The sequence below is a fragment of the Triturus cristatus genome, chromosome 10 (genome assembly GCF_964204655.1).
Source record: "Triturus cristatus chromosome 10, aTriCri1.1, whole genome shotgun sequence".
Classification (NCBI taxonomy): Eukaryota; Metazoa; Chordata; class Amphibia; order Caudata; family Salamandridae; genus Triturus; species Triturus cristatus.
In genome coordinates, this window is record NC_140593.1 from 897,928,229 (window position 1) to 897,955,284 (window position 27,056).

General features: G+C 46.2%; 1 protein-coding gene across 50 annotated transcripts in view; it reads right to left on the reverse strand.

Moving 5' to 3' along the window:
• Positions 1 to 27,056, reverse strand: part of MAP4 (microtubule associated protein 4) — a 1,793,677-nt gene that overhangs the window by 262,663 nt on the left and 1,503,958 nt on the right. For all 50 annotated transcript variants that reach the window (XM_085628688.1, XM_085628664.1, XM_085628660.1 and 47 more), the window contains one exon: positions 12,160 to 12,479. In XM_085628688.1, coding sequence (XP_085484814.1) covers positions 12,160 to 12,479 — 320 coding nt within the window. The remainder of the gene's footprint in view (positions 1 to 12,159; positions 12,480 to 27,056) is intronic.

The window sequence follows — 27,056 nt, forward strand, 5'->3', positions numbered from 1 at the left end:
ACTTATGGCGAACAAAGCGGTACAAAAGGGGGTGGTGATGGACGGAGCATCAGAACCAATCAAACACTCACACCCAGTCAACAGATCTGGGTTTGATCCATCACCGTTCTTTAGCCCACTCTGCCACCCCAGTTCAGACATGGCCATATGCAAATCAGTCTGACCCTGTGCCTCATGGGAACAGTCCAGCCCAAACTGCCAAGCCATATCTTCCCTGGACCGGAAACTAGCTTCCTAGGACCGGTTTCTGGCATTTCAGCCGTCTTCAGCCAGGCTTGCTTGAATCCAGTGGCAAAGTGAGCAAGGGACTCAACGTCTGAGCATACCCTGCCAACTGCTAAAGAACGGTGATGGATTAAACCCAGATCAGTTGACTGGGGGTGAGTGCTTGCAATGTTCAACACTCCGTCCATCATTTCCTTTGGTTTTCGCTTTGTTCGCCATAAGTTGGCAGGGTATGCTCAGACGTGAGTCCCTTGCTCACTTTGCCACTGGATTCAAGCAAGCCTGGCTGAAGACAGCTGAAATGCCAGAAACCGGTCCTAGGAAGCTTGTTTCCGGTCCAGGGAAGACATGGCTTGGCAGTTCGGGCTGGACTGTTCCCATGAGGCACAGGGTCAGACTGATTTGCATATGGCCATGTCTGAACTGGGGTGGCAGAGTGGGCTAAAGAACAGTGATGGATTAAACCCAGATCAGTTGACTGGGGGTGAGTGCTTGCAATGTTCAACACTCCGTCCATCATTTCCTTTGGTTTTCGCTTTGTTCACCAAAGAAAGAAGGAACAGAAGGACTTCAGAGAGAGGGGCAGAAAGGGGATCCACAGCCTTCGCCGTGCACCATGCCACAAACTTGTTCCACCTGCAGGCGTACACCGTTTTAGTGGAGGGACGCAGGCTGCCAGAATGACATCACAGACTTCGGGAGAAAGATCGAAAGCTGTCAACTGTCGCCGCTCAATCTACATGCTTGGAGGTGGGGGCTGGACAGGTTTGGGTGGAGGACCGTCCCCTGCTGCTGCGACAGAAGATCCTCCCGAAGAGGCAGACGGATCGGGGGATCGATCACCATGCTGAGTAGCTCGGGATACCAGTATCTTCGTGCCCAATCCGGAGCCACAAGGATAGCTTGGCCAGGTCGCGCCGAATCTTCTTCAGCACTCTGGGCAGAAGTGGTATAGGCAGAAAGGCATACAACAGACTGCAATCCACTCGCGACGAAAAGCGTCGCCGAGCGAGTGCCGCCTTGGAAATTCCAACGCGCAGAACTGATGACATTGCGCGTTCTCTTCTGTGGTGAATAGATCTAACCAAGGCTCTCCCCACTGCGGAAAGAGACCTTGCACAACGTCCGCGTTCAGACGCCATTCGTGATCCATCAAGCATCGGCAGCTGAGTTAGCCTGCCCTGGCGTTCAGAGAACCTGCCAGGTGTTGAACCACCAAGGTAATGCAATACCACATGGCGGTAGTGTTGTCCGTGAACACCTGCACCACACTTCCCCGGACAGAGGGAAGGAATGCCTTCAGTGCAAGTCAGATCACCCGAATCTCCAACAGATTGATATGGAGCCTGGACTCCGCCGGAGACCAGAGGCCTCTCATCTCCGCCTCTTCCAAGTAGCCTCCCCATCCCAGGAGGGACGCATCCGTCACCATTGTGTGCTCCGGTTGGGGTAGAGAGAGGGATCTGCCATTGACCCAATCACGATTCGTGAGCCACCACTGCAATTGCCGTGCCCTCCGAAACCTGGACATGATCGGACAGGTTGCCCTGATGCTGCACCCACTGGAACTTCAGGTCCCACTGCTGAGCCTGCATACGCCATCTGGCATGTGGCACCAGCAGGATGCAGGAGGCCATCAGGCCCAGGAGCCGGAGGGTCATCCTGACTGAAACCCAGGATAGAGGCTGAAAGATCGGAATCATAGCCTGAATATCCCAGACTCGCTGCTCGGGAGGATAAACCCATAACCGCGTCGAATCCAGAACCGCTCCAATGAAGGGGAGCCTCTGAAAGGGACTCAGGTGCGACTTCGGCACGTTGATGGAGAACCCCAGCAAATGCAGGAGGTCGGCCGTAGTCTGAAGGTGGTTGGCGACTGCCTGGGGCGAGCCCGCCTTCAGCAACCAGTCTTCTAGGTAAGGGAGGACTGACACCCTTGACCTGTGCAGGTGAACTGCAACCACCGCCATCACCTTCGTGAACACCCGAGGGGCGCTGGTAGGCCGAAGGGGAGCACGGCAAACTGAAAATGCTCCTGGCCTACCATGAACCGCAGGTAACGCCGGCAGGACAGGGATGGGAAAATATGCATCCTGCAAGTCCAATGCTACCATCCAGTCTCCAGGGTCCAGGGCAGCCAAGACCTGAGGCAGAGTCAGCATTTTGAACTTCTCCTTTCAGAGGAAGCGACTGACGTTCCGGAGGTCCAAGATGGGACGCAGACCCCCTTTGTTCTTCTTGGGGACCAGAAAGTAGTGGGAATAACAACCACACCCTACTTCTGGCCCAGGAACGCACTCGATGGCCCCCTTGGCCAAGAGGGCCGCAACTTCCTTCTGGAGAGTCGCCAAGTGGTCCCCCGACAAGCGGTAGTACAGAGGTGGCATGGCTGGAGGGGCAGACTGAAAGGGAAGGGAGTAACTTGTGGACAATCTGCAACACCCACTTGTCCGATGTAATAGCGTGCCAGTGGGTGAGGTGATGGCGAATCCTGCCACCCACTGGCATGGGGTGCTCCACAAAGCTCGGATTAGGAAAGTTTGGAGGAAGAAGCAGCGGGAGCGGAGGTGGACTGACCCCCACGCCGATTCCCAGAGCCGCCCCTGCGGAAGCCGCGGCCCGCTGAGGCTGGTTCTGCACAGGTTTGCTGAAGGAACGTGCCTGGGAGCCCCTGCCTTGGCCACGAAAGGAATGAAAACCAGGAATGGGCTCTTCGTGGAAAGACCCAAGGACTTGGCAGTAGCCCGTGAGTCCTTAAAACGCTCCAGTACACTGCCGGCCTTATCGCCAAACAGGCGAGTGCCATCAAAGAGCATATCCATGAGCGAGCTCTGGACATGGGGCGAGAACCCAGTAGATCGCAACCAGGCGTGGCGACGCAGAGCCACAGTCGTGGAAATCGCCCTGCCCAACGAGGCAGCGGTGTCCAAACCACACCGAATGGTGAATTTAGCCACATCCTTACCCTCAGCAATCGCCTGGGAAAGTACAGCATGGACCGCCTCAGGACACTGAGGCAACACCTGAGCAACGGTGTCCCACACCGCGTGGGAATAGCGACCCAATAAGCAGGCGGTGTTCACCGACCAAAGCCCCAAGCTGGCCAAAGAGAACCACCGCTTACCTAACTGTTCCAAGTGTTAACTAACTGTTAAAGTCCTTATGCGGCGGAGCCGTGGTAAAGGCATTCTGTGACGTTGAGACTTGGATGACCAGACTCTCAGGCGGGGGATGAGTGGTCAAAAACGCGGGGGTGCCGGGAGGTGGCGCCTGGCGACATTCTTATCCACAGGGGCCCCCGTGGCCGGCCTCGACCAAGTGCCCAACAGGACGTCAGTGAGGGCATCGTTGAAGGGAAGCAGGGGCTCGGATGAAGTAGACGCCCTCTGGAGCCCCTCAGTGAGGAAATTAGTTCTGAGGGCCACCATAGGAAGATAGAGGTTGAGGACCTCAGCAGCCCGACGGAGCACCATCGTGTAGGAAGCGCCCTCCTCCATAGTAGGCGGGGGAGAGGCAAACCCCGGGTCAGAAGAGACATCGAGGTCGCCGGCATCCTCCAGGTCGTCCACCCAGTCCTGCTCAGAGTCACACTGACGGCCCTGCGAGCGATCCCGGGAACGGTCCCTGGATCTGGAACGAGTGCCGGACCTCCAGCAGCTTTCGGCGCCGCTCCCTCAAGGCCTTCGGGGACATGGCTTGACATTCCCGGCAGGACCGGGAGTCGTGGCCGGTCTCCAGGCAGTAGAGGCAAACATCGTGGGGGTTCGCCACCGACATATTGCGACGGCAGGCCCCACAAGACTTAAATCCAGGCATCCCTACGTGCACCAGGAGCAAAAAGGGGGAGGCAAAAAGTCTCAAAGTAGTAGTCAAAAAGTGACTAAGGTACGTGCTCTAACCGGATCTGCGCTTGCTGGCGCGGAAAAAGAAATTACTGACATCAGCGCGCATGGGTGGCGCCTAAGTAGTCTCTGTGACGTCATCTCGGCGCTTATTACGCCAGCGACAGACACGGAGCCGCAGGACGCCACCTACTGACGCGCAACGGTACTGCTAGCAAAACATTCTGGATCCAGTCTGACGCCTGGGGATTATTCGAAGGTAAGGAATCTATCACTAACGTGTCTCTTTCAGATATTTAAGTAAATGCATAAGAAACCATGCTAACAAAAGCAAACTTGGGGAGCTGTAGCTATGAAAAGCAAAACTGACGCAAGCATAAACAATGAATGAACGCAGGCAGTTATCTGAAGGCAAAGCATCAAATGGGTTTGAAGCACCAGAAGCTAGGTGAGTCCAAAATAATTAAATGAGCTTCTGGATAACAGAAGATGTACTAGCACAGAAGACTGTAGGAACAAAAGGGTTTCCTAGATGTATCCTTGGAAAGCATGTAACCTCGGGCAGTACCTTTGCGATTGTTTGCATTAGAATATGGGTAACTAGAAACCATCATAACAAATGCAGCTCATGGAATAGAGGTTCACCGATATCAAACTATTACTAAACAGTGTATCAATGCCTCCACATAGGACTGGCTTCTTGTCTTTGATGGTGATTTTGAACATCTGAACCCACAGGTTTTGAGCAAATGTCTCAGCCAGATGCAAACATAAGGAACCTATCCTCATACAAAACCCTGCTATATTGAGAGAGCTGGTTGGAAATCCACATTCACTTAAATAGGTGTTTTGAAACTACTCCTAAATAATCAAAAAGGCACACTGAGCCAGACTGCACAGCAGTGCTTGTAAAGGTGGTTAATTTTGACAAGAAGGTCTGAGTAAAGACCTATTTAAACATTTACCTGTTATGTTTCTTGTGGAAAGTGGGGAGTTGTTTATTAATTCAAACCACTGATAGACAACTAGATTTACAAATAAGTGATTTATTTTTCTTCATCACGGAACCTACATGGATATTCAAAAGCATCTGAAGTGAGTAGCAAGTTCTTCACTACAAACCCAGAAGACTGCAAAGTAGAAGGAAACATTAGAAAATAATAAGAATTAACTCAGGTCAACAAGTTTGGTAGGGAAGGCAGACCCACCAAAGAACTCAGGCCAACAAGTTGGGTAGATACAGAAGACCCACCAAAGAACTCAGGCCAGCAAGTTGGGTAGAGATGGCAGACTCACCAAAGTGCTGATTATAAATCAGTGTCAATTAAGTAAAGTGTGGCCAAGGTCTTTCCAAATCTCACGTGGCTCCCTATGAATTGCAGTAATAGGGTCAATTACTTTAAGGTGGCAAGGTAAGAAGTGACCATATTGCTAGGGAGTTTGAATTCCAGGAAATTCAAAGCATCAAAAAGGTCTGGTTAATTTGAAAGTCTGATATTACTTTTGGATCGAAGGAAAGGCGCGTTCTTACACATACTTTATTGTAATATTATACTGTGTTAGTAGGCTGAAAGGCAAATAAAAACTTGGATTTCACTCACTCTTCTGACATAAAAGACATAAAAGCTGCTGTCAGGCAAATTCTTGCATGAGCTTTAAAAGGGAAGGCATCCAATTTGACCAGACTATATTCAATTAGCAAAGAGAAATATCTTTTTTAAGGCTTTTTCAGGAATTAAAAGTTATTACCTGGCATGGTGAAAAAAGAGAAAGGCGAAGGACATCTGTGAGAAGCAATAACAGCAGCCAAACAAACAAGTAGAAGAAAACTGAAGACCAGATTTTCCATCCTGATACTCTAGAAACTAAATGAAGCACCTCTTCCACTTGAAGGACCCCTTGAATCCATAAAGCACAGAAATGTAGTTGGAAACAAGATTAAGATAACCATGTTGGAGGTAATAAGAAGCCAAGCAGTAAAGCTCAGGGATGGGAGACTGTAGAAAATGGTCTTGATTGAAATCCTGGACAGGAGATCTGATCTCTGAGGTCGCTTTTGCAATTGAAAGAGGATGTTGTCTGAAGAGTCAGCATTGCCCACTACAACAATGTCATCTAGCACTTCATCCTCCAAAGTGTATGTTTAGCTTGTTTGCTTCAGTGTTCTGAGGATCTGAAAACATTGTTGTGATGTGCATATTTCAGGCATGAAATCAGCTGCAAATCTTTTGAACCTCCCTATTTGAAAACATTCTGGATTTTGTGTCCCCATTTGTTCAGATAAAACATAGTACTGCTCTCTGTATCAGCATTTCTAAGGTGATAAGAATGCACTTAGGCCAACCTTGGTCTTTGCATTTTCATGCATCCCAGGTCAGTGCCCCAGCTACACACTAAGGAATCCTTGGCTATCAATTGTGGGAGTTGTGTTAACAGCTCACAGGAAGATGTCTTGGAACCGCGTTTTCATTCGGGGCAACTGCAAAGCTGCTGGTGATATATTCAACACGTCCTCTCAAGTCTTCTAATATCTGGAACTAATGTTTTTTATAAATATTCTAGCAGTCATGTCAGGTTGCACAATGGCATGGAGAATTGCAACCCTTCTGTACACAACGTCACCCATATAATGGATTACTTAGATTGATGTTGTTGCGATCTTGTTCTCTATCTGCAGTCTGGGACGGATCATGTACAATGTGGATGCCTTCTGTAAACCGTGCATTAACTTCTGCAAGTGATTTTTCATCAGCCACTCATTCTTAATACAGGTGATGAAACATTTCATTTTCAGAGGTCTCAAAGTCTTCAATCATTATCAAGAACTGGGATAAAGCATATGGGTCAGATTACAAGACACAGAACATCTCTGTCCTGGTAATTCTATTTGTTGATCTTACTAATGCAAAAAAACTCCTGTTGTTTCTATAAGATTGGTGTATGGAAATGTATAGCATGCAAAGCTACCTCTGTAAAAATAAACTTGATCCCCTTTATAAAAAAAGAAGGGTGCATTGGGTAGCATATGCCTTAAGACATTGGGTGGCGCAAAAGAAAATAGATCAATGAGATATTTTAAGAGAAAAATATGTCTAAAGGCACAGGTGAATCCAATAATCTCTGCTTCACAGAACTGAAATACAATTTATTTACCTGATTTGCTGATATTCTGGGTCAGTGGAGCTCCTGAATTAGTTAATAGAGCTGTGAACTGTGTCAAAACGTTCTTAACAGATGATACCCAAATGAGAATTTATTAGAAATAACTTTTACAGAAAAATTAAATTGATGGTGTTCAAACATTACGCACATTGTTTAATGTTGACTATGACTGACACCAGTTTCTTTAGACTCATTTGTTAGCTTTGTAATATTGCAGATACAGGCTGAGTTCACTGAAAACATTTTACAAGCAATAACGGTGCTGTGAGGCTCCACCTTTTCCCCAAGGTGCTGCACAGGCCAGATATAACACTGACAACATAAATGTTGCCCAGGCAGATCACCTTCAGTTCCCAAAATTGTGCAGCTCAGTAGCAATCAGCACATCTAATTGAGTGGAAAACAGTGGGAGCATATTATCCACTAGAACAAACTCTATTGATGGTACTTAGCATCTTTTAATGCAGTGGTCTCTAATGGCCGATCAATGAAATCTGGATCAAGTATAGACTTTTATGATAACCACTGACTATGTAAATGAGTTGTATTAGGATTCATGATATGAAGCTGTATCTTGTATAGGCATCCTAAAACGTGGGCATGGATCCAACCTTCCTGGACACAACTGTCCTAATGAATATGATTCCCTTAGCAGATTCTTCATCCATTAAACACTATTCATCAAAGCCTATCTATTTGGACTCTGAACCACTGATTACAAACAAGGCTACAGTAATTTTATTTTAATCAAGGCAATAAGTCAAACATAGGTTGGCCCATGCTAAGCTACTTATACCAGAACTTCTATGGCAGTACTGGTTGAACAGACAGTTGATGAGACTTGGTAGATCAATGACCAACGACAATGTATGGCAACGCCACTTGCCTTGCAGGTAACGCCAAAGGTGAAACAAGAACCGTTGCCTTTCAACATGTGGCCTGATAAGGAGAAGAGCGACTCTAGATGGCTCACTGGGGTATGGCGCTGGGTGCCACGTGGTTCGGAAAATTTGGAAACATCACAAGGATATATTAAGTTTTGTAAAGAACGTCACATGTTTTATTTTTTGTTGTATAATCATGTGTTTATTCTTCAAGAAAAAACGATGAATAGAAATATATCAGAAGTCCAATAAGGGCGTTTAACTATTCCTCGTGATACTCTGCAATGCATGAGGCCATCTAGCTTTAAATAATGTATTGTTTGGTAGCTAAACCTTTGCAAACACTCACAGAAAAGATAAAAAGTTCTGTCTACATACTGTAGTCCCCAGTTCTGGAACTATGACCAAGAGCCTTTTTTTGAGGTGCAGCAGTGGTGAAAAGGCTGGCAAGTGAAAATACCAGTTTAAATGAAGCTGTCATCACCAGAAGAAGCATGACTTTTATAGACACAATGTTCTTCCAGAGGACAGTTTGTGATAAACCAACTACAAGGCCTTCAACTTTCTCACCCGCTTGGCTGAAGTTAGTGCAACCAGGAAAACAGTTTTAAGAAAAATATACTGAACAAGACAACCACACAGAGGTTCAAAAGGTGGAACCAATAATGCAACACTACCAATTAGTGGTCCCAGTGACTATTAATATAACACGTACTGGAAATCACATTCACAAGTCCCTTAAGAAAATTGGGATACCAAATGACTGATGCCCTGGTCTGATAACAGGTCTTCAATTTACCACCGCCATGAACTCTTGCATCTTACCACTGTGGAAGAACCACTGCACTTCGTCCCATGGGGATGAGTCCCATCTACCCAAACAGAGTAGTGGTAGAGTATTCTTACTTCTTGGTTGTGGTAGATGTGTCACAGATCTTTTACCCAATAGTGTACATTTCCTTCTGCTCTCTGCCAGGTGTTACTGAAAAAACAGATTCCTAGAAGAGATTACTCAAAGTAGACAGAATAGGAGCTTGAGAGGAATGCTTGGATTTATGTCACTTGCTGCCAGTAGAACCTGAAAGGTAATTATGTAATTTACTCAGACAGCTGACAATCTTAGTCTCGTTGTCAAATGACAGTTGTGCATGGTCTTTTCAATTCTAACAGCTGTGAGTTAGGGTGTGCACTTGTCTATTTCTCTTTTTATTATTAATGAACTCATTCATTGATTGTTTTGTCATACGCTGGATTTTTTAACTACGAATTTGATAATCTACTGTTGTATTTCATCTACTTTTAAGGCTTTTCTAAACCAAGAAAAGAAATATAGTCATCCACAGTAATAGCCCGAGTGGTGATTTTGTCTGACAATTCTGGAAATATGCTCTCCAGGATAACTTAAGAGGTTGCTTCCTGTCAGAGTGTGACGTACTCTGTTACCTTAGAATGCATCTGCCCGCAGTGCTATCTATATGCAGAGTTGGAGTGTGCTGCCTTGTTTATTTCATGTGGGAGATATCATTTTTCTGCTAAGGGCTATTTCTCTGAAAAGGTCTTATGTTCTTTCCAGGGAACTTGTTTCTTGTGACGGCTCAAGGAGAGCTGGGGTTTTTAAACGATTTCCTAAAGAGAAGGCCAAGATCAACTTGACTTCAATACCATTTATAACCTATGCTTAGACACTAAATGTCTAGGCATAACGTTCATGCTTAATGGCATTTCCTTTATTGGCGATGGCCTCGACTTCAGATACCAAACAAGTAGGGGTCTACTTCAACAGCTAACCTCTCAGTGATCAGTGTTTTAAATTAAGCTCACTGATGATCAGTTTCAAGGTTAGGTTCTTTGATGTTGATAACTGACATCACAAGTTTCAACCTCGACTGGAAAGGATGCCTGCACCATAACTTCCATCATTTCCTCCTTTCCTCTGAGCCCTCAAGATTCTTAAATGTATTTTCTTTTATAAAGCAATGAAGTGAATGGAGGCAGCAGGTCTCCTAGTGTTTTGTGCAGGTTGAGAGCCAACTACAAGGAGGTTTCTTCTATTCACCTGTGCCAGATCTCCTTTCTGCCGTTTAAGAGCCTCCTAGATTTGTTTAGCATATTTCACATTCTTGGACTATAAATAAGACAGTCATGGATGTGCAGAATATACAAGCCACCTGGATTCTTTCAAGATTGCTTCTTGCCACATTACTGGAATTTCAAAAACAATGAGGGGATGGACATTTTAAAGAGGAAAATATAGAAAACAAAGCCTCTTCAGAAAAATGAGACAACCCACACTAAACATATTTGAATGAAGTTGTATGTGTTCAGGGATGCTATGACTTACTTGAGAAGGATTGCCGGGGTGGTCTCCTCAGCAGAGTGTATGAAGAGAGTCTAATGCCTCACCATGCTGGTCCACAGTATTTTTTCAGAGATTCGTTGGCAGCTGCTGAGACGTCGAAGACCATGATGGCTTTCAGTCTCTGTTTGCAGACACTGAGGAATGTTGTAATGAAGAGGAGGATGTTTGGTGCCTTTCTACTGCATCTTGGGCAGCCAAAGTTCATTAGGACAGCAGGCAGATGGGTGGGTGCAGCATTCTTAGTGTTGGCCACAAAGTAATTAGGTGGGTTTCTGAGCAGGTGTACTCTGGACGCAGGGAACTAAGAAAGGCCGGGCAAGCCTGCAAGGAAAGCAGTCCAAACGTATTCTTGGACTCTGTTCCTACGTGGGTGGATCCAAATATCATGCACAGGGAAAGAAACATAAAGAGGAGCAGGGGGGTTAAGCAGTTTTGTGCAGTGGGCAAGCTACTTGGAGGAGAAAGATTGTAGCACAGGCAAGGACAGAGAAGAAATAGGGCAGGGGTCTGGTCCCCTTTAGCCAATTAAACCATGAGAGCAAGCAGAGGGAAGGGAGCTACCTAGAGTAGGAAGGAGAAATGGCCTACATATAAAGATAACCTTACCAGACAGAAGTTGATAAGGATAAACCTATCCTATGGGCGAGCGTAATGGGAAGGATAATTAGAAAAAAGATGCAGGGGAGCATACCCCGAGTCTTGAGCTACACCATCTTTGCTACCAGAGTGAGTAGAAACCCTGCATTTGTCCTATACAGGGAAGTTGTGAATTTTCTGTCATTTTAAGACAGGAATGCAACCTTAGCCAAAAAAAGAATAAAACCAACTACAGTACTGGTATTTAATGCATAAAGAATCATAACCAATTAAAACGTTCTCCTTGGTTACATTCCAGGCACCTTCCTATAGGATCATATTGCATACATCCAAGAAATATACTTTCAACTGTTGACAGAGCCATTTGAGTCGAGAAGGTCAGCCTCACAGGCCTGTAAGTCACAATGTACCTTTTTTTAATCCATGAAATTGAGCAGCCTATTCGCCCTTTTTTGTGCACTGGTCCACAGAGCTCTTAGGTTTTCACAATCTATGAGTTAGAGGCACATCCAGACCAGGTTTCTTTCTTTGCATGGTGGCACTTTTAGAACTTGTTATCCTACTACATAATTAGGACTACACATAGAGAGCAGATGGAAGAATACTAGGACTGAATAAGATACTTACACTTGAAATCAGGACATTTGAACACTGACTCTGGTTAGGCATTAATGGCATTAGCTAAATGTAAAAATAAATCAGCAACATGATTTCTATAGCCTAATAAATCATTACTTGCCATGAATGCATGTCATACAAATCCTCGGGGTACAAGCATTCTAGTACCCTTTAGGAAATACTGCTTTTCTATTCAAAGGGTGCAAACATCACTTAATATCCTAATGAATATATATGTGAGTTAGAAACCCTGTGGAAAAATTGTGGTATACCTTAGTTCAGGCACAGGTGCACCACGTCAACTATTTGGGTTCAGAATATTATATGTGCCCAAATCACCCTTGTCCATATACACAGATGAGACCTTGCTTAGCGGAAAAAGACCAACTACATGAAGATAGTGATGGCAAGTTTTTCATTAAATACTGCAAAGTAAACAAAATGGATGTCACAATATGAAGCAGCCACTTACCCTGCCACCACCAGGCTGGTGCTTCAGGTTATCTGTTGAACCAATTTTAGAGCGAACATTCTTTAGGTCAGGGGCTGGCACCGAGCCTGGACGTGCTGTTTTGGGTACCACGTTAACTTTAGAGACTGGGGCTTTGGCTGAAGGTACTTTCTTGCCATCTGTGGTAGAATTGGAGTCTGGGGTGGGTTTTGTCAAAGGCTTTGCAGGCTTGGGCCGGTTGATAGGAGCTGCAGGGCCATAGTTTGTTCCTGGAGAGCTAGGGGTAGTGGCATTGCTCTTCCCAGTGGTAACCGGGGCAGTCTTCGGTCGGCTCAAATCAGCTACAAAATAATTCATAAAGAGGAAGAAAAACTGTTAAAAAAATTGTATTAATTTTTATCACTTCAGTTTCAAGCCTGGCAATCGGGTCCTCTAAATAAACGGCATTTGATTTTCCCTCATTGCCACAGAACATATGTCTCCCCGCCAAGCAGATTTTTCTAATTTTTTGTTTAACCATTGCACTTATGCCTATCAATGTCACAGTGTAAATGTGCACAATATTCTCAATTTTGTTCTGGAATACCACTGCCATTTGAGAATGCCATTTTATGTAGACCCTGCATTTCATTTTGTTAAGTGAGCATTTTACCAGGGCTTGTTATATCTTTTTTTAAAGCCTTCTTCCCAATCAGGACCCCCACATGAAAGTTCTTGTTCCTTTCACGTTAGCCCAGGTGGATCACCATTTAGAGAACATCTCCCACGAGTCATTCACCTGTCAGTGGACTGTAGATGTACAACCGGAGGCATGCCTAATGAACAGATGTCCTAAGTGTACTAAGGAGTACATACCTCCTGTCATACAAGCAGGGGCATAGGTTGGTCAGTAAAATTGAGGGGTGTGAACTTCAGATTTTCCAACAATCACGCTGGTACAGTGTGTGAAAATACATTATATGAGAAGAAAGGTCTGAGAGGGGTAGCCTTAAGGGGCAGTGCATATTGTAAGGAGTACTTACAACACAATATTTTTACAAATAAATCAAAATTTTTAAGGCCTTCAAACCAGACATGAGTGTGTGTGTTTTTGTCTCTTTATGTAAACAGAATACATTTTTTAGGGGGGGTTGAACACCCCAAACAACCCTCTGAATATACGTATCCCTACATATAAGACATTGTACCCCGCAATGGAAATGAATGAGCATAAGTGTTTGCAGCAAAAAGTATTGACAAGCCATCCTTCCAAACATACATGCTGGTATTTGTCTGGCGAGACCAATGTTCAGACTTTCTAGTCATCCGATAAAAAATAAAAAAAGATACCGGTGTATCACATAAAGGCAAACCATTACAAAGTACTAAAGTAGTTTCAAACTTACTTCTCATAGAAATATAAATTAAGAACCCTTGTTATGTCAACCGGTAGAGGAACCACCACAAGTTTGCTTGTTACTATCAGTGTACAGGTCGAACACACAAAAGAGTTTGGCTATATCCAGTACTATAATCGGAGGCAACAAAACTGGTAAATAAAGATGTGCCACAAGTGAGAATTCATGCCATAATATGGCCTGCATTGTCACACAAAAAAAAATTGTGTTATTAAATTAAAAGTTTAAAACAGACTAAAAATAATACTTGTAGTTCTGAGGTTGAACCTAGCCATAGGTGTTACCTTAAGCATTAAAAGAGCAAAATATTCACCCAGTAGGACACCCTAGATTTCTTGATCAGAGGGACAAGCAGCACAAATGTTTACTAAAGCCTGTGCTTGGCTACAACCCACTAAAAGGTGTTGTATGGCATTTAGATCTCATTTATCTCTCTCGACTATTCTTATCTACTATCTTGCTCATTTAAAGTCTTGCTTTTGGTCATCAGCTAAGCTGGTTGAATTCCATAAATTCCTCGATCTGCTTTATGTCCTTCAATCCCATGATTTTTTTCTGCAGAGGCAGATTTAAGATCAGGCAGTAACTCGACAGACGGATAAAAATAGGTGATAAAATATTATTCAGATTGAGAACTAATTTTGCTTTTTTATGATTTACATTGCTTATAATGAGTATGCTTTTTTTCTTTATCGGCAGCCATTTTGTATGCCATTCCTACACTTAGGATTGCACTGTAATCGCGCTTTAAACTTGTTTTGCCTCTGTGATTGTTACTGGCACTTGTAAGAGAGAATTCGCAAATTACTAGATCAGCATCTGAGAAATGTACATTATCTGGATTTTTTCATAGTTTTCTCAAAACTTCTAATGAGAAAGCTCTGCACCTGCTGAAACCCCAGATGTCTTGAGTTTCGGTTTCAGTCACATATATCTTTTCCATGTCTGCTTTTAGCATAAAAAATGCAAACAAAAAGGGTGGTGGTAATTAAGGCATGGTTACGTTTAGTTCAATTCAAAATACTCCACAGGGTGTACTATGGTAGACAGACTGTATGCCATGGGAACAGCCTGGAGTGGCTCCGTGATCCAGGATTACTGGGTCGCAATTTCTGAGGAACTTAGTGGGGTGCTCTCCGCACCGTTCCCGCTTGACCCTGAATCCATACTTTTTGGGATCCCCAATGACTTTGATTTACTGTGAGCTCAGGCCTTGTTCTGTAGTCTTGGCCATGTTGTGGCTAAGAGGGATATAGTACTGGGTGGGTACAGGAAATGCCAAGTCTGGGTATGCCCTGACAAATGTAGGTGTGTTGTGGCTTATTGCTATGCTGTGTAGAACTGTGTGTTTACTTTCGATACTGAAATTGTATTGGCTGATGGTTGCCTGGGGAGAAGTGGGGGAAGGGGGTTGGGGGAAAGGATTGAGGGTTATGGTGGGGTTGGACACCCCCCCCACCCCATATTCTGTATGGTGCTTGTTCGTGTTACTATTGTAATATCTTGAAAATATAATAGAAATAGGTTTTAAAAATAATGCAAACAAAAAATTGTGGGATCGGTCGGCACTGTATGCTCACTAACTCATGGAACGAAGCGCTGTCTTGCGGACTACATATTTTAGATGTTTTTGCATTAATACACATTTTTAGATTTGAACACAGCTCTTCATCCAATACTGGTAAGCTAACCTAGAAAGATCCACAAATGTCTGGCATGGCCTTGGAACAGATTAAGACCTACCTCTCTAACTAGAGTCAATATATTTAAATGGGTTTGAAGTATTCCAGCACCAAATTGTCACATGCGGCACTCCCAATGTCACTGGCATACTGTTATTCAAGAAGTTCAAAGGCCCTTAAAGTCTACATGATCAAGCTTCAGTGCCAAGTGCATGCCTTCAATACCCATATCCAGCTCCAACTGCCAAAGGATTCAGTAGGCGACACAAATCAAAGGTCTTGAGCCTATCTTGTTTTGGATGAAGAAAAGCTTTCTCTGACCGAAGAGAGCTGAAACATAGGGATTCAGCAAATAAGATGGAACCATAGCATCAATCTCTTTCATGCAACACCCTGCCTGGGGTAGCAACTTCAATCCTGATGGAATAAGTAAAAATCTGAGAGTCATGTTTCATGCGGAGAAAACTTCTGGCCAAGAATAAAACTGAAAGGAATATGCCTCCTATGTTCTTTGCTAAAAAGAGTGCTCCCTTTATTTCAGGCTGACTGCTGGATGAGAACAGCAATATCATTCAGCCCGAAAGTACAAATCCAAACATTTCAGAGAACCTAGGTTTAGACTACCCAATTCTTCCAAACATTGAAACAAATAAGTAACCAATGAGTCCACAACCATCGTCTATGACTCACTCCACTTGCTTCTAAGTACATAAACTAATAGTATGAGTTCATGTTCCAGCAATGGCTTCCAAGCTATGTGCCCCAAGGAAACCAAAATCTACATATGCAATAGCAATTTAAGATGGAAACAACTGTACTAGAACCCTTGTGGTCCCTGACCCGTGAAATACTACAGAAAGATGTGGAGATTATTTAGTATTTATGAACTATATTCCTAGTGGACCTTCAATGAAAATAAACTTTTCAGCACTGCTTAAAATTAGAAGTAGTAAGGTCCTGTAAACATTTGAAGAGTGCCCCAACAAAACATTGACATAAAGGTAACCACTTAAAAGGGATGAAGTCTAGAATCTTATCATTAATAGGTGGCTTGCAAAAATGTAGGAGTTGCTATGGGGGTCCTTCAATTGCTATACTATTTTATTTCTAATTTTTCTTTTGTTATTCTCTTTTTATTAAGGCGAAAAGACATTTCATATTATATACAATTTAGGCCCGCATCAACACTATAAATATACTATACAGTGTATTATGCTGTAAAATAAAAGAACACAAAGCAAAAGAACAAAAACGAAATGGAAGAAGGGAAGATTGAATAAAAGACCAATACATTCTTATCGGTTAACCATACAAAGAAAGAAAATGGTTACAATCTTTTAGACACATGTCACAATGTGCAATTCCTGCATAGTCTGCAAATTTATTTAAAAAAAAATGTAACAAAAGGATCAAAAGTCACAAAAAATGTGGTGGTGTCGCACGCAGTGGAAGGCCCTGAGCAAAGGTTGACTGGCCATCTTTCAGTTGCTATGCATGGTGCTAATGAGGTAAAATCTTTGCCCAGGCAGTATTATCATGTTTTCAAATCACAAAATAATGAAGTGACACTATAAAAAAAAAGTGCTGCATTACGCCACATAAAAAACAAGTTACTTACCTGTACACTGTGGTTCTCTAGGACTGATATCTTTTATAGATTCACAAGATTGAATCTTCCCCGTCGTCACGGTGCGAGTCCCACGGTAACAGTAGAAATAGAAGTACTTGAATACATTACATGACCTCCATAGAGAGAAAAAAATCAATTGAGCACTATCGACCTCATTTTATAGCATCCAAAGTTCAGCCAATCACAGCAGAGACCTCAGAGTAACCCTCTCCACAGGGCCACCACACCTCCGATTTCGAGCACTAGTGTGCAAATATATACATATGACTGAGGTAGAATGGTGAGCTTTACCGGGGAGGAGAGCGGGTCGCATGTGAATCTATACAAGATATCAATACTGGAGAACCACAGTGTACAGGTAAGTAACTTGTTTTTTCTCCAGTATTGTATCTTTCATAGATTTGCATGCTTGAATCCAATTAAAGAACAGTATACTGATAAATAGAAGTAACAATGAAGGAGAACAATCCCACCATGACAGTACCAAGAAAAAAAAAATATATAAATATTTATATAACCAGAATTCTCTTAATGCAACTAGAAATAACAATCAAATAGATATACAAGAATAAACAAAATAAGTAAATAAAGAAATCAGGATGGCTTCAAGCCAGCGAAGAGCCACTTGTCCCACGGCTATATCTGCCTTCCGCCAACCATCTAGGCAGTAATGCTTTGTGAACGTGTGTGTCTTCGCCTAAGTTGCTGCCCTGCATATGTCAGGGAGAGAGGACCCCGCAAACAGGGCTGAAGAAGTTGTGACTTTTCTCGTCGAATAGGCCTGCACCCTTGTAGGCAATGGATGTCCAGCCCTCTCATTGCAGATGACAATAGCTGAAGTGACCCAACGAGCAATACTGGCCCTAGTTAGTGCGAGTCCCTTCCTGGGTGCAGAGTAAGAAACCAGCAGTTTAGAAGACTTACAAAAGGATTTTGTCCTTTGCAGATAAAATTTCAAACAGCGTTTGATGCCCAGAGAATGGAGATACTTTTCCGCCACCGAGGACGGATTTGGAAAAAATGTAGGCTGAATTACAGACTCGTTGAAGTGATAAGACAGTGGTACTTTTGACATGAAAGAATGATTCGTAAGTAGAATAAACCTGTCTGCTACAAATTGAAGAAATAGTTCCTTTATAGAGAATGCCTGGATTTCGCTGATACGTCTGGCAAGAGAAAGGACAAAAGCCAGGAGAGAAATTTTAAGTCACATTTGTGTACAGGCTCAAATGGGGAACACATTAGTTGTGACATGACTGTATTTAGTTGCCACAGCACTGGAGGGGATTTCACTGGTAGGTAGGTCCAGAATAGACCTTTCAGAAATTTCTTAATAAGTCTATGAGACCACAATAAAGATTGATCCAGACGTTATCTGTATCTAGAAATCGCAGCAAGGTGGATCTTAATGGAAGAATGTAAGAGTCCCGCCTTGGCTAGGTGCAAGAGATAAGACAATACTTGTTCCACTGTGGATGAAAGTGGATGTAAAGAATAAACGCTGCACCACACACACAACCTTTTCCATTTTGCAGAGTAACATTTGCGCATGGAAGGAGCTCAAGAATTTAGTAAAATTGCTTTGCAATCATTAGGTATGTTCAAATTCTCAAATTCAATGAAGTGAGGAGCCAAGCCGACAAGTGAAGAGAGGGAATTTGAGGATGAACCACTTGCCCCTTGTCCATGTAAAGAAGAGAATTGGAATGCACTCTGATAGGCGAAGTAGCTCTGTGAACAAAAACTGCCTTGCCCGCCTGGGAGCAATGAGAATTATGTGGCACGGCTCCAGTTTTATTTTTTGGAGAACTCGAGGAATGAGAGGAAACCGGGGGAAGACGTAGACAAATTTTCCTGTCCAGGAGAGCAGAAAAGCGTCTCCCCAAGATCCCGGCTGAGGAGTCATGCTTCCATAAAAGGTGCACTTTTTGTTGAGGTACGTAGAAAACAGATCTAATGTTGGGAAGCCCCAAGACCCAAAGAACATCTCCCATTCGTGACACTGTTTGGACACCCTGCTGAGAGAGTGGGCCCACTGATTGTGAAGCCCTGGTACATGCTCCACTCAAAATGAAATTTGATTGAGGAGAAGCCATTCCCAAATCTCCTGTGCTTGAAGAGAGAGAGCCTGAGATCTCATGCCACCCTGTTTCAGGAGATAAAACATGGTGGTGGTATTGTCCTTCCGGACCTGAACTAGAGATCCCCGAACCAGAGGAAAGAATGCTTTGAGACCCAAGAACACCGCTCTTAACTCTAGAAGGTTTATGTGGCATTTCAATTCCTGTTTGGACCATTTCCTGTGCACCTGAAGCTCCTGAAGGTGAGCTCCCTAGCCCTCCATGGACGCATCCGACATCATCACAAACTGAGGAGTTGAGTGAATGAAATGCAGACCCTGAGCAAGGTTTTCCTTGATCCTTCACCAAGACATTGCAGCTTTCATAGCCGTCAAGATTTAAATCATGTTGTTGAATGACCACTGGATTGAACCCATTGAGTGTCCAGTTGCTCCTGAAGTGGGCGCATACGAAGATGGCAATTGGGAATTTGTTGAATGCATGAGAACATCATCCCCAACATAGATTTGTACCTTCTGACAGAAACTGACCTTTTTGATGATAGAAGGCATGTCATTTCCTGGAGACGCAAGACCCTTTCGGGAGTCAGAAAGTATTTGCCGAGATTTGTATCAATGCGAGCTCCTAGGAAAGTCAGAGAGTTGGAAGGAATGAGAGAATACTTTTCTTGATTGAGGCGAAGACCTAGAAACTGGAAAAGATTCCGGCAAGTTTGAGTAGAGTTCCTGACTGCCTGAAACGAAGGAGCTTTTATTAACCAATCGTCCAGGTAGGGGAATACCTGGTGACCTGAAAGTCTCAGAAAGGCAGCTATCGGCACCATGCATTTGGTGAAGACCCTGAGGGCCGACTTCAAACCGAAGGGAAACACTGTGAACTGAAAATAATGGCACCCCGCCACTTTGAACCTGAGATATGTTCGATGCTTGGGATGAATGGGGATGTGAATATAAGCATCGAGAAGATCGAAAGATGATTGATAATCCCCTTTCTCCATAAGAAGAAGGATTTCCTGCAGAGACAACATCTTGAAAGATTGTTTTTTGATGAATTTGTCCAAGACCTGCCTCCATTTCCCTGTCTTTGTTTAGGGAATAAAACCCCCGATTGCGCTGATGTAAGGGTACCTTTTCTATGGCACGTTTGGAAATAATAGTTTTTATTTCCCTCTTGAGATCGGTCAGATGGCAATGTAGTACCTTCGGAGGAGTAGTTGGAGGATACTGTACAAACTATAGGGTGTGACCGTGACGGAAAACATCAAAAACCCATCTGTCCGACGAGATCGACATCTAATTTTATAAGAAGTTTGAGCAGATTGGTTCCAATTGTTGTGGTACCATAGTGGCAGGGGCCTGGAGAAACTCATTGCCTCTTGTTTGAATCCTGCGGTCTTCGGCAGATTGCTGCCTTTTACGACCAGTGGGCCGTGAATAGGACGATGCAGTGCTGGACCTGAAAGGTTGATTGTACGCCTGATAGGTACTTTGAGGGTAATGTTGAAACCGCTGTTGGAACTGCGGTCTGAGTGCATACTGTCCTCAAACTCTTCCCCGAAAGGACTGGAAACAACGACGTAGTGCTGCGTTGGGATTTAGCAGCATCTGTGTAATGCTTTATAGACTGAAGGGCTTCTTCTAAATGACTGCCAAATAAACATTCGCCGGCAAAAGGCATATCTTGCACCTTAGCCTGAACCTCAGGACGGAAGCTAGTTGCCTTCAGCCACCCCTGACGCCTCAGCAACGCTGCTCCTGCCATTTGGAGAAATAAAGTAGAAGAAATATCCGTAGCGATCTCTATAATTTCAGTGGAAGCCCTTTCTTCTTCTGAGAATATTTCCTTTGGTTCCGTTTTCCTATCTTCAGGAAGATGTTGTAATAGCGAAGAGATGTCCGACCACATCTGTCGGTCGTATCTTCCCAGAATGGCCATAGATTTGGAGGCTCTTATAGAGGTAGTTGCAAGGGCGCAACATCTCTTCCCAATGTTGTGCAGCCGGCATCCTTCTTTATCCAGAGGTGAAAAACACCGAGATGCAGGGTTTTTAGCTCTTCTTTGTGCAGCCTGCATGATTACAGAATCCGGTCCAGGATGACCGATGAGGCATGTGGGTAAATTATCCGGGGCTTTGTACTTCTTATCCTGTTTCAGAATTACCACTGGAATAGAAGCTGGTGTCCGCATCAGTTTTAGACATTCTTGCCATAAGTAATCCACTATGGGAATTGCCCTAATGGATCGTTGAGTGCCTGGCTTACAGTCATACAAGAAACACTCAGTTTGCTTAACTGGCATAGGTAGATCAAAGCGCTTCGAGGCACGTTCTAAAAGGTCATGAAAGTTCCCGATGTCAGCAGGGAAAGAGTCTGCAGGAGGAGGGATAGGAGATGACGGTGTGAGCACTACATAATCATCCCATTCGTCCTGGGTGTCAACATTGGTGTGCATCTCTTCTTCCTCAACCTGTTAGTCCTCAATTTGTGTATCATCCGGAATAACAATAGGAGGAGGCAAAGCCTTTTCCCTTATGGGCCTCGGAGTTACTTGTCCTGCGTGCTCTACCGGAGACTGCTGAGGAGGCAGAGGATGTTGTGGAGCATTTGCCTCGGGAAAGCGCTTGTAGTAGTCATTTAGCATGTGACGAAAGTCTGTTACCAACGACACTGGAACGTTAATAGATGGTTACCTAAAATGGCGAGGATCCTCTTTGTCATAGGCATAATGCTCTTGAAAAGATTCTGGCCGTATGAGTGAAAGAATACTCTCCTGCAAGGTATGAGGAAGGATTAATGTCCTTTATGTCCTCATCATTAAATGTAAATGTAAATGTAGTGCATTTATATAGCGCTCCGCACACCCCCTAAAGGGTCTCTCAGGCGTTGTGCACATACCGCTGTGGAACCCTTCCTGGCCTTTCCCTGTGAATTGCCCACTCCTGGGCACCCCCAAGGTGAAGCCAGGCATCCTAGCGCTGTTGGGGCCGTTGTGGAGATTAAGCAAGCTATTGCCCAGAGTTGCAGAGTGTGACCCATGATTAGAATAGGCACCGAGGCGAGAATTATCGGGTCCGGGGAAGTTGAGCCCAAGACCCGCCGAGGCGGGAATTGAACCCTGGTCCGGGCCAGACCTCTGCATCAGGGTCTGCCGCTCTAACCATTGAGCCACACTTCTCCTGAGAGTCCTGACACTCAACTTTTAGTTGAGAAGGACTATATGCAGGGCCAAACATGCTATCATCCTCAGACTCCTGAAAGTCAAGCAAATGTGATGGAGGCAATGGAATTTTTTTTATAATCCTTAATCTTTGAGGGTCCCAAATGGATTTTTTTCTCCACCACCGTCAGCAGAAAGGAGGACAGCGTCATCGATGGAGCGGTTGTAGACGGAGAAATTCTTGTAGGCGGAGAAGGCTCATCCACGGAGATGGTCTCTTCGATGAGGACGCCGTAGTCAAAGTCAACTGCAGGCCCATCGATGCAGCAGTTATCGACGTTGTGACAGTCGACGTTGTCGCTGTAGAAGCCGTCAACAGCAAAGAAATCACCTCAGGTCTACTGACAGACATTGCTCTTTTCGATGACGCCATCGACGGACGAGAAGATCTCTCACAGGAGTTAGAGAAGCAGAGACTGGAGCAGAAGATGATTTTAAAGTTCCTTCTACCTGCTTTCTGTGGCGTTTCTCCTCGGATTTGTCCTACTCCTGTGATTTAGACCCCTCAGAGTCCCCTTGGTGAGAAGAGGAGCTACCTTCTTTTCTTTTCCTGGAGGAAGAATAGGGCTTTTCCTAAGTGTCAGAGCCAGATTCAGAAACAGCTTTTTTCTTCTGTGGCCAGAGGAGGAGTATTCCTTCCCTATCCTTGAGGGTCTTGGCTGAGACGGTTCAGCACTATTTGCATTCCCTAGGTTTATGGTCAGGGTAGAAGCAATAGAGACATGGATTGTGGGGATCTTCTGAGAAAAGTCTAGATTTCCCACAAGTTTTACAGGGCCTAAAGAACAAGTTACTTACCTTCGGTAACGATGTATCTGTAAGAAACATTAGTTAGATTCCTCACCTTAGAATATCCCCAGGCGTCAGACTGGATCCGGAAGATTTTTTGTCAGCAATACCCCTTGCGCGTCGCTAGGCGTCGTCTGCGGCTCCGCGTCCGTCGTCGGCGTTGTGCGCCGGAATGACGTCGTCGGAGTACTTAGACGCCGCCCTCGCGCGCTGACGTCAGTTCTTGTACATAGCTTTCCGCGCCAGGAACGCAGAGCCATGCAAAGACCGACACTGGTGCCAAAAATAAAATCTAGGGACCTGAAAAGGATAACCTTAACCCTAGATGTCAGTTCGCAGAACGGGGAGGATGGGTGGGTCGGTGAGGAATCTAACTAACTAATGTTTCTTACAGATACATCGTTACCGAAGGTAAGTAACTTGTTCATCTGAAAGAAACACGTTAGTTAGATTCCTCACCTTAGAATAGATACCCAAGCAATACCATCCCCGGTGGTGGGTCTGCGAACCAAGATCACACCAGAAAGTCCTGGAGGACAGAACGGCCAAAGAAGCCATCCCTCCGGACTTGGCTGTCAAGGGAGTAATGCCTGGCAAACGTGTGTAGCGAAGCCCACGTCGCCGCCTGACAGATGTCCTGCAAAGGGACACCCCGTCCCAAAGCAGTAGTAGCCGCTGTGGCCCGAGTAGAATGGGCGCGCAGCCCAACAGGAGGGTCCTTTTTTGCCAAGGAATAACAAATTTTGATGCACAAAACGACCCACCGAGAGATGGTCCGTTTGTGCAGCGGTTTTCCCCTTCTTAGCACCCACGTATCCAACGAAAAGTCAGTCGTCCACCCGGAACTGCTTTGTGCGGTCCAGATAAAAGGAGAGCGCACGTTTTGGGTCCAGACGGTGGAGCCTCTCTTCCTCTTTGGAAGGATGCGGAGGCGGAAAGAAGGTGGGCAAGGTGACAGACTGCCCAAGATGAAAGGGGGTCACCACTTTCGGAAGAAAGGAGGGACGAGGCCGAAGGACAACCTTGTCCGGATGAACAGAGAGAAAAGGAGGCTTTGAAGATAAAGCCTGGAGCTCACTCACCCGTCTAGCCGAGGTGATGGCTACCAGAAAAGCAGTCTTAAGCGTCAGCAGACGAAGAGGACAATTATGAAGAGGCTCAAAGGGAGCGCACATTAGAAATGTGAGAACAAGATTCAAGTCCCACTGAGGCATTACAAAAGGGACAGGAGGGAACGTGTGAGTAATGCCTTTTAGGAAGCGTGTAACTACAGGGGACTTGAAAAGAGAAGGCTGATCAGGAAGCCGCAAGAAGGCAGAGATGGCAGCAAGATAACCTTTCAAGGTGCCCAGGGCAGAGCCCTGCCGGGCCAAAGAAAGAAGAAACAGTAGAACCTCAGAAAGAGGGGCGGAAAGGGGATCCACAGCCTTTGCTGTGCACCATGCCACAAATTTGTTCCACCGGCAGGCGTATACCGTCTTTGTGGAGGGACGCCTGGCTGCCAGAATGATATCACAGACTTCAGGAGGCAAGTCAAATGGCATCAACTGCCGCCGCTCAATCTCCACGCATGGAGGTGGAGGCTGGACAGGTTCGGGTGGAGGACCGTCCCCTGCTGCTGCGACAGAAGATCCTCCCGAAGGGGCAGACGTATCGGAGGATCGGTCAACATACTGAGTAGCTCGGGATACCAGTACCTTCGTGCCCAATCCGGAGCCACCAAGATGACTTGAGCCCGGTCGTGCCTGATCTTCTTCAGCACTCTGGGCAGAAGTGGTATAGGTGGAAAGGCGTACAACAGACCGCAACTCCACTCGTGACGAAAAGCGTCGCCGAGCGAGTGCCGCCTTCGAAATTCCAACGCGCAGAACTGCTGACATTGCGCGTTCTCTTCGGTGGCGAATAGATCTAACCAAGGCTCTCCCCACTGCTGAAAGAGACCTTGCGCCACTTCGGAGTTCAGACGCCATTCGTGATCCATCATGCACCGGCGGCTGAGTTCGTCTGCTCTGGCGTTCAGAGAGCCCGCCAGATGTTGAACCACTAGGGTGACGCCCTGGTGTTCCAGCCACGTCCAGAGGCGCAGAGCCTCCTGACAAAGGGTCCACGACCCCACCCCGCCCTGTTTGTTGCAATACCACATGGCGGTGGTGTTGTCCGTGAACACCTGCACGACACTTCCCCTGACAGAGGGAAGGAAGGCTTTCAGTGCAAGTCGGATCGCTCTCAACTCCAACAGGTTGATGTGGAGACGAGACTCCACCGGAGACCAGAGGCCTCTGATCTCCGCCTCTCCCATATGGCCACCCCATCCCAGGAGGGACGCATCCGTCACTACGACATGCTCCGGTTGGGGAAGGGAGGCTCTTGCCCTTGACCCAATCACCGTCCGTGAGCCACCACTGCAACTGCCGTGCAGTGCCCTCCGAGATCAAGACATGGTCGGACAGGTTGCTGTGATGCTGGGCCCACTGAAACTTCAGGTCCCACTGCAGAGCCCGCATGCGCCGCCTCCTTGATGCACTAGTAGGATGCAGGAGGCCATCAGCCCCAGAAGCTGCAACACTAGCCTGACCGAAACCCAGGATAGAGGCCGAAAGATGGGAATCAGGGCCTGAATATCCCGGACCCGCTGTTCCGGCGGATAGACCCGGAACTGCGCCGAATCGAGAACCGCTCCGATGAAGAGGAGCTTCTGAGAGGGACTCAGGTGTGACTTCGGCACGTTGATGGAAAATCCCAGCAAATGCAGGAGATCCGCCGTAATCTGGAGGTGGGAGACGACTGTCTGGGGCGAGCCCGCCTTCAATAACCAGTCGTCGAGATAGGGGAAGACTGGAACCCCTGATCTGCGCAGATGAGCTGCTACCACCGCCATCACTTTCGTGAACACCCGAGGGGCACTGGTGAGGCCGAAGGGGAGCAGGGTAAACTGAAAGTGCTCTTGGCCCACCGTGAACCGCAGGTAACGCCGGTGGGCCGGCAGGACGGGGATGTGGAAATATGCGTCCTGCAAGTCCAACGCTACCATCCAGTCTCCAGGGTCTAGGGCAGCTAGAACCTGAGCCAAAGTTAACATCTTGAGCCTTTCCTTCCGGAGGAAGGCATTGACGTTCCGGAGGTCCAAGATAGGGCGTAGGCCCCCTTTGCCCTTCTTGGGAACCAGAAAGTAGTGGGAATAACAACCACGACCTACTTCTGGGCTCGGAACGCGCTCGACGGCCCCCTTGGCCAAGAGGGCCGAAACTTCCTCGTGGAGAAGATTCAAATGATCCCCCGAGATACGGTGGTGCTGCGGTGGCATGGCTGGAGGGGTCGTCTCGAAGGGGAGGGAGTAGCCCCTTCGGACGATTTGCAGCACCCACCTGTCCGATGTGATGGACCGCCAGTGGAGCAGGTGATGGCGAACCCTGCCGCCCACTGGCGTGGAATGGGCCTGAAAGCTCGGACTAGGAAGGCTTTGAGGCGGATGCTGCCGGGGTGGATGTGGGCTGACCTCGTCGTCCTCCAGAACCGCCTCGGCGGAAACCACGTCCGCGACCACGCGCAGGTTGGTTCTGCGGCTGGTGGCTAGGCGTACGTGAGGAGGCACCCCTTCCTTGGCCACGAAAGGGGTGAAAAGCGGAAGCTTGCGACCGCGGGGCCGAGAGGCCCAAGGACTTGGCCGTAGCCCGGGAGTCCTTAAAGCGATTCAGCGCACTGTCCGCTTTCTCGCCAAAAAGGCGAGTGCCATCAAAGGGCATGTCCATGAGAGTGCTCTGGACATCGCCCGAAAATGACGTGGACCGCAGCCAGGCGTGACGTCTAAGCGCCACTGTGGTAGAAATTGCCCTACCCAGTGAGTCCGTGGTGTCAAGCCCACATCGGATAGCGTGTCGTGCTGCATCCCTCCCATCGGCCAGAGCCTGGGTAAGTCGTGTCCGGACCTCCTCCGTACACAGGGGCAGCACGTCCTCCACCGCATCCCACAGAGAGTGGGAATAACGGTCCAAGAGACAGGCGGTGTTCAAGGACCGCAGGGCCAAACTAAGGGAAGAGAACAGCTTCTTGCCAAACTGTTCCAGTCTCTTGGAATCCCGGTCCGGCGGAGCGGTCGGGAAGGAGGATTGGGAGGTAGAGGCCT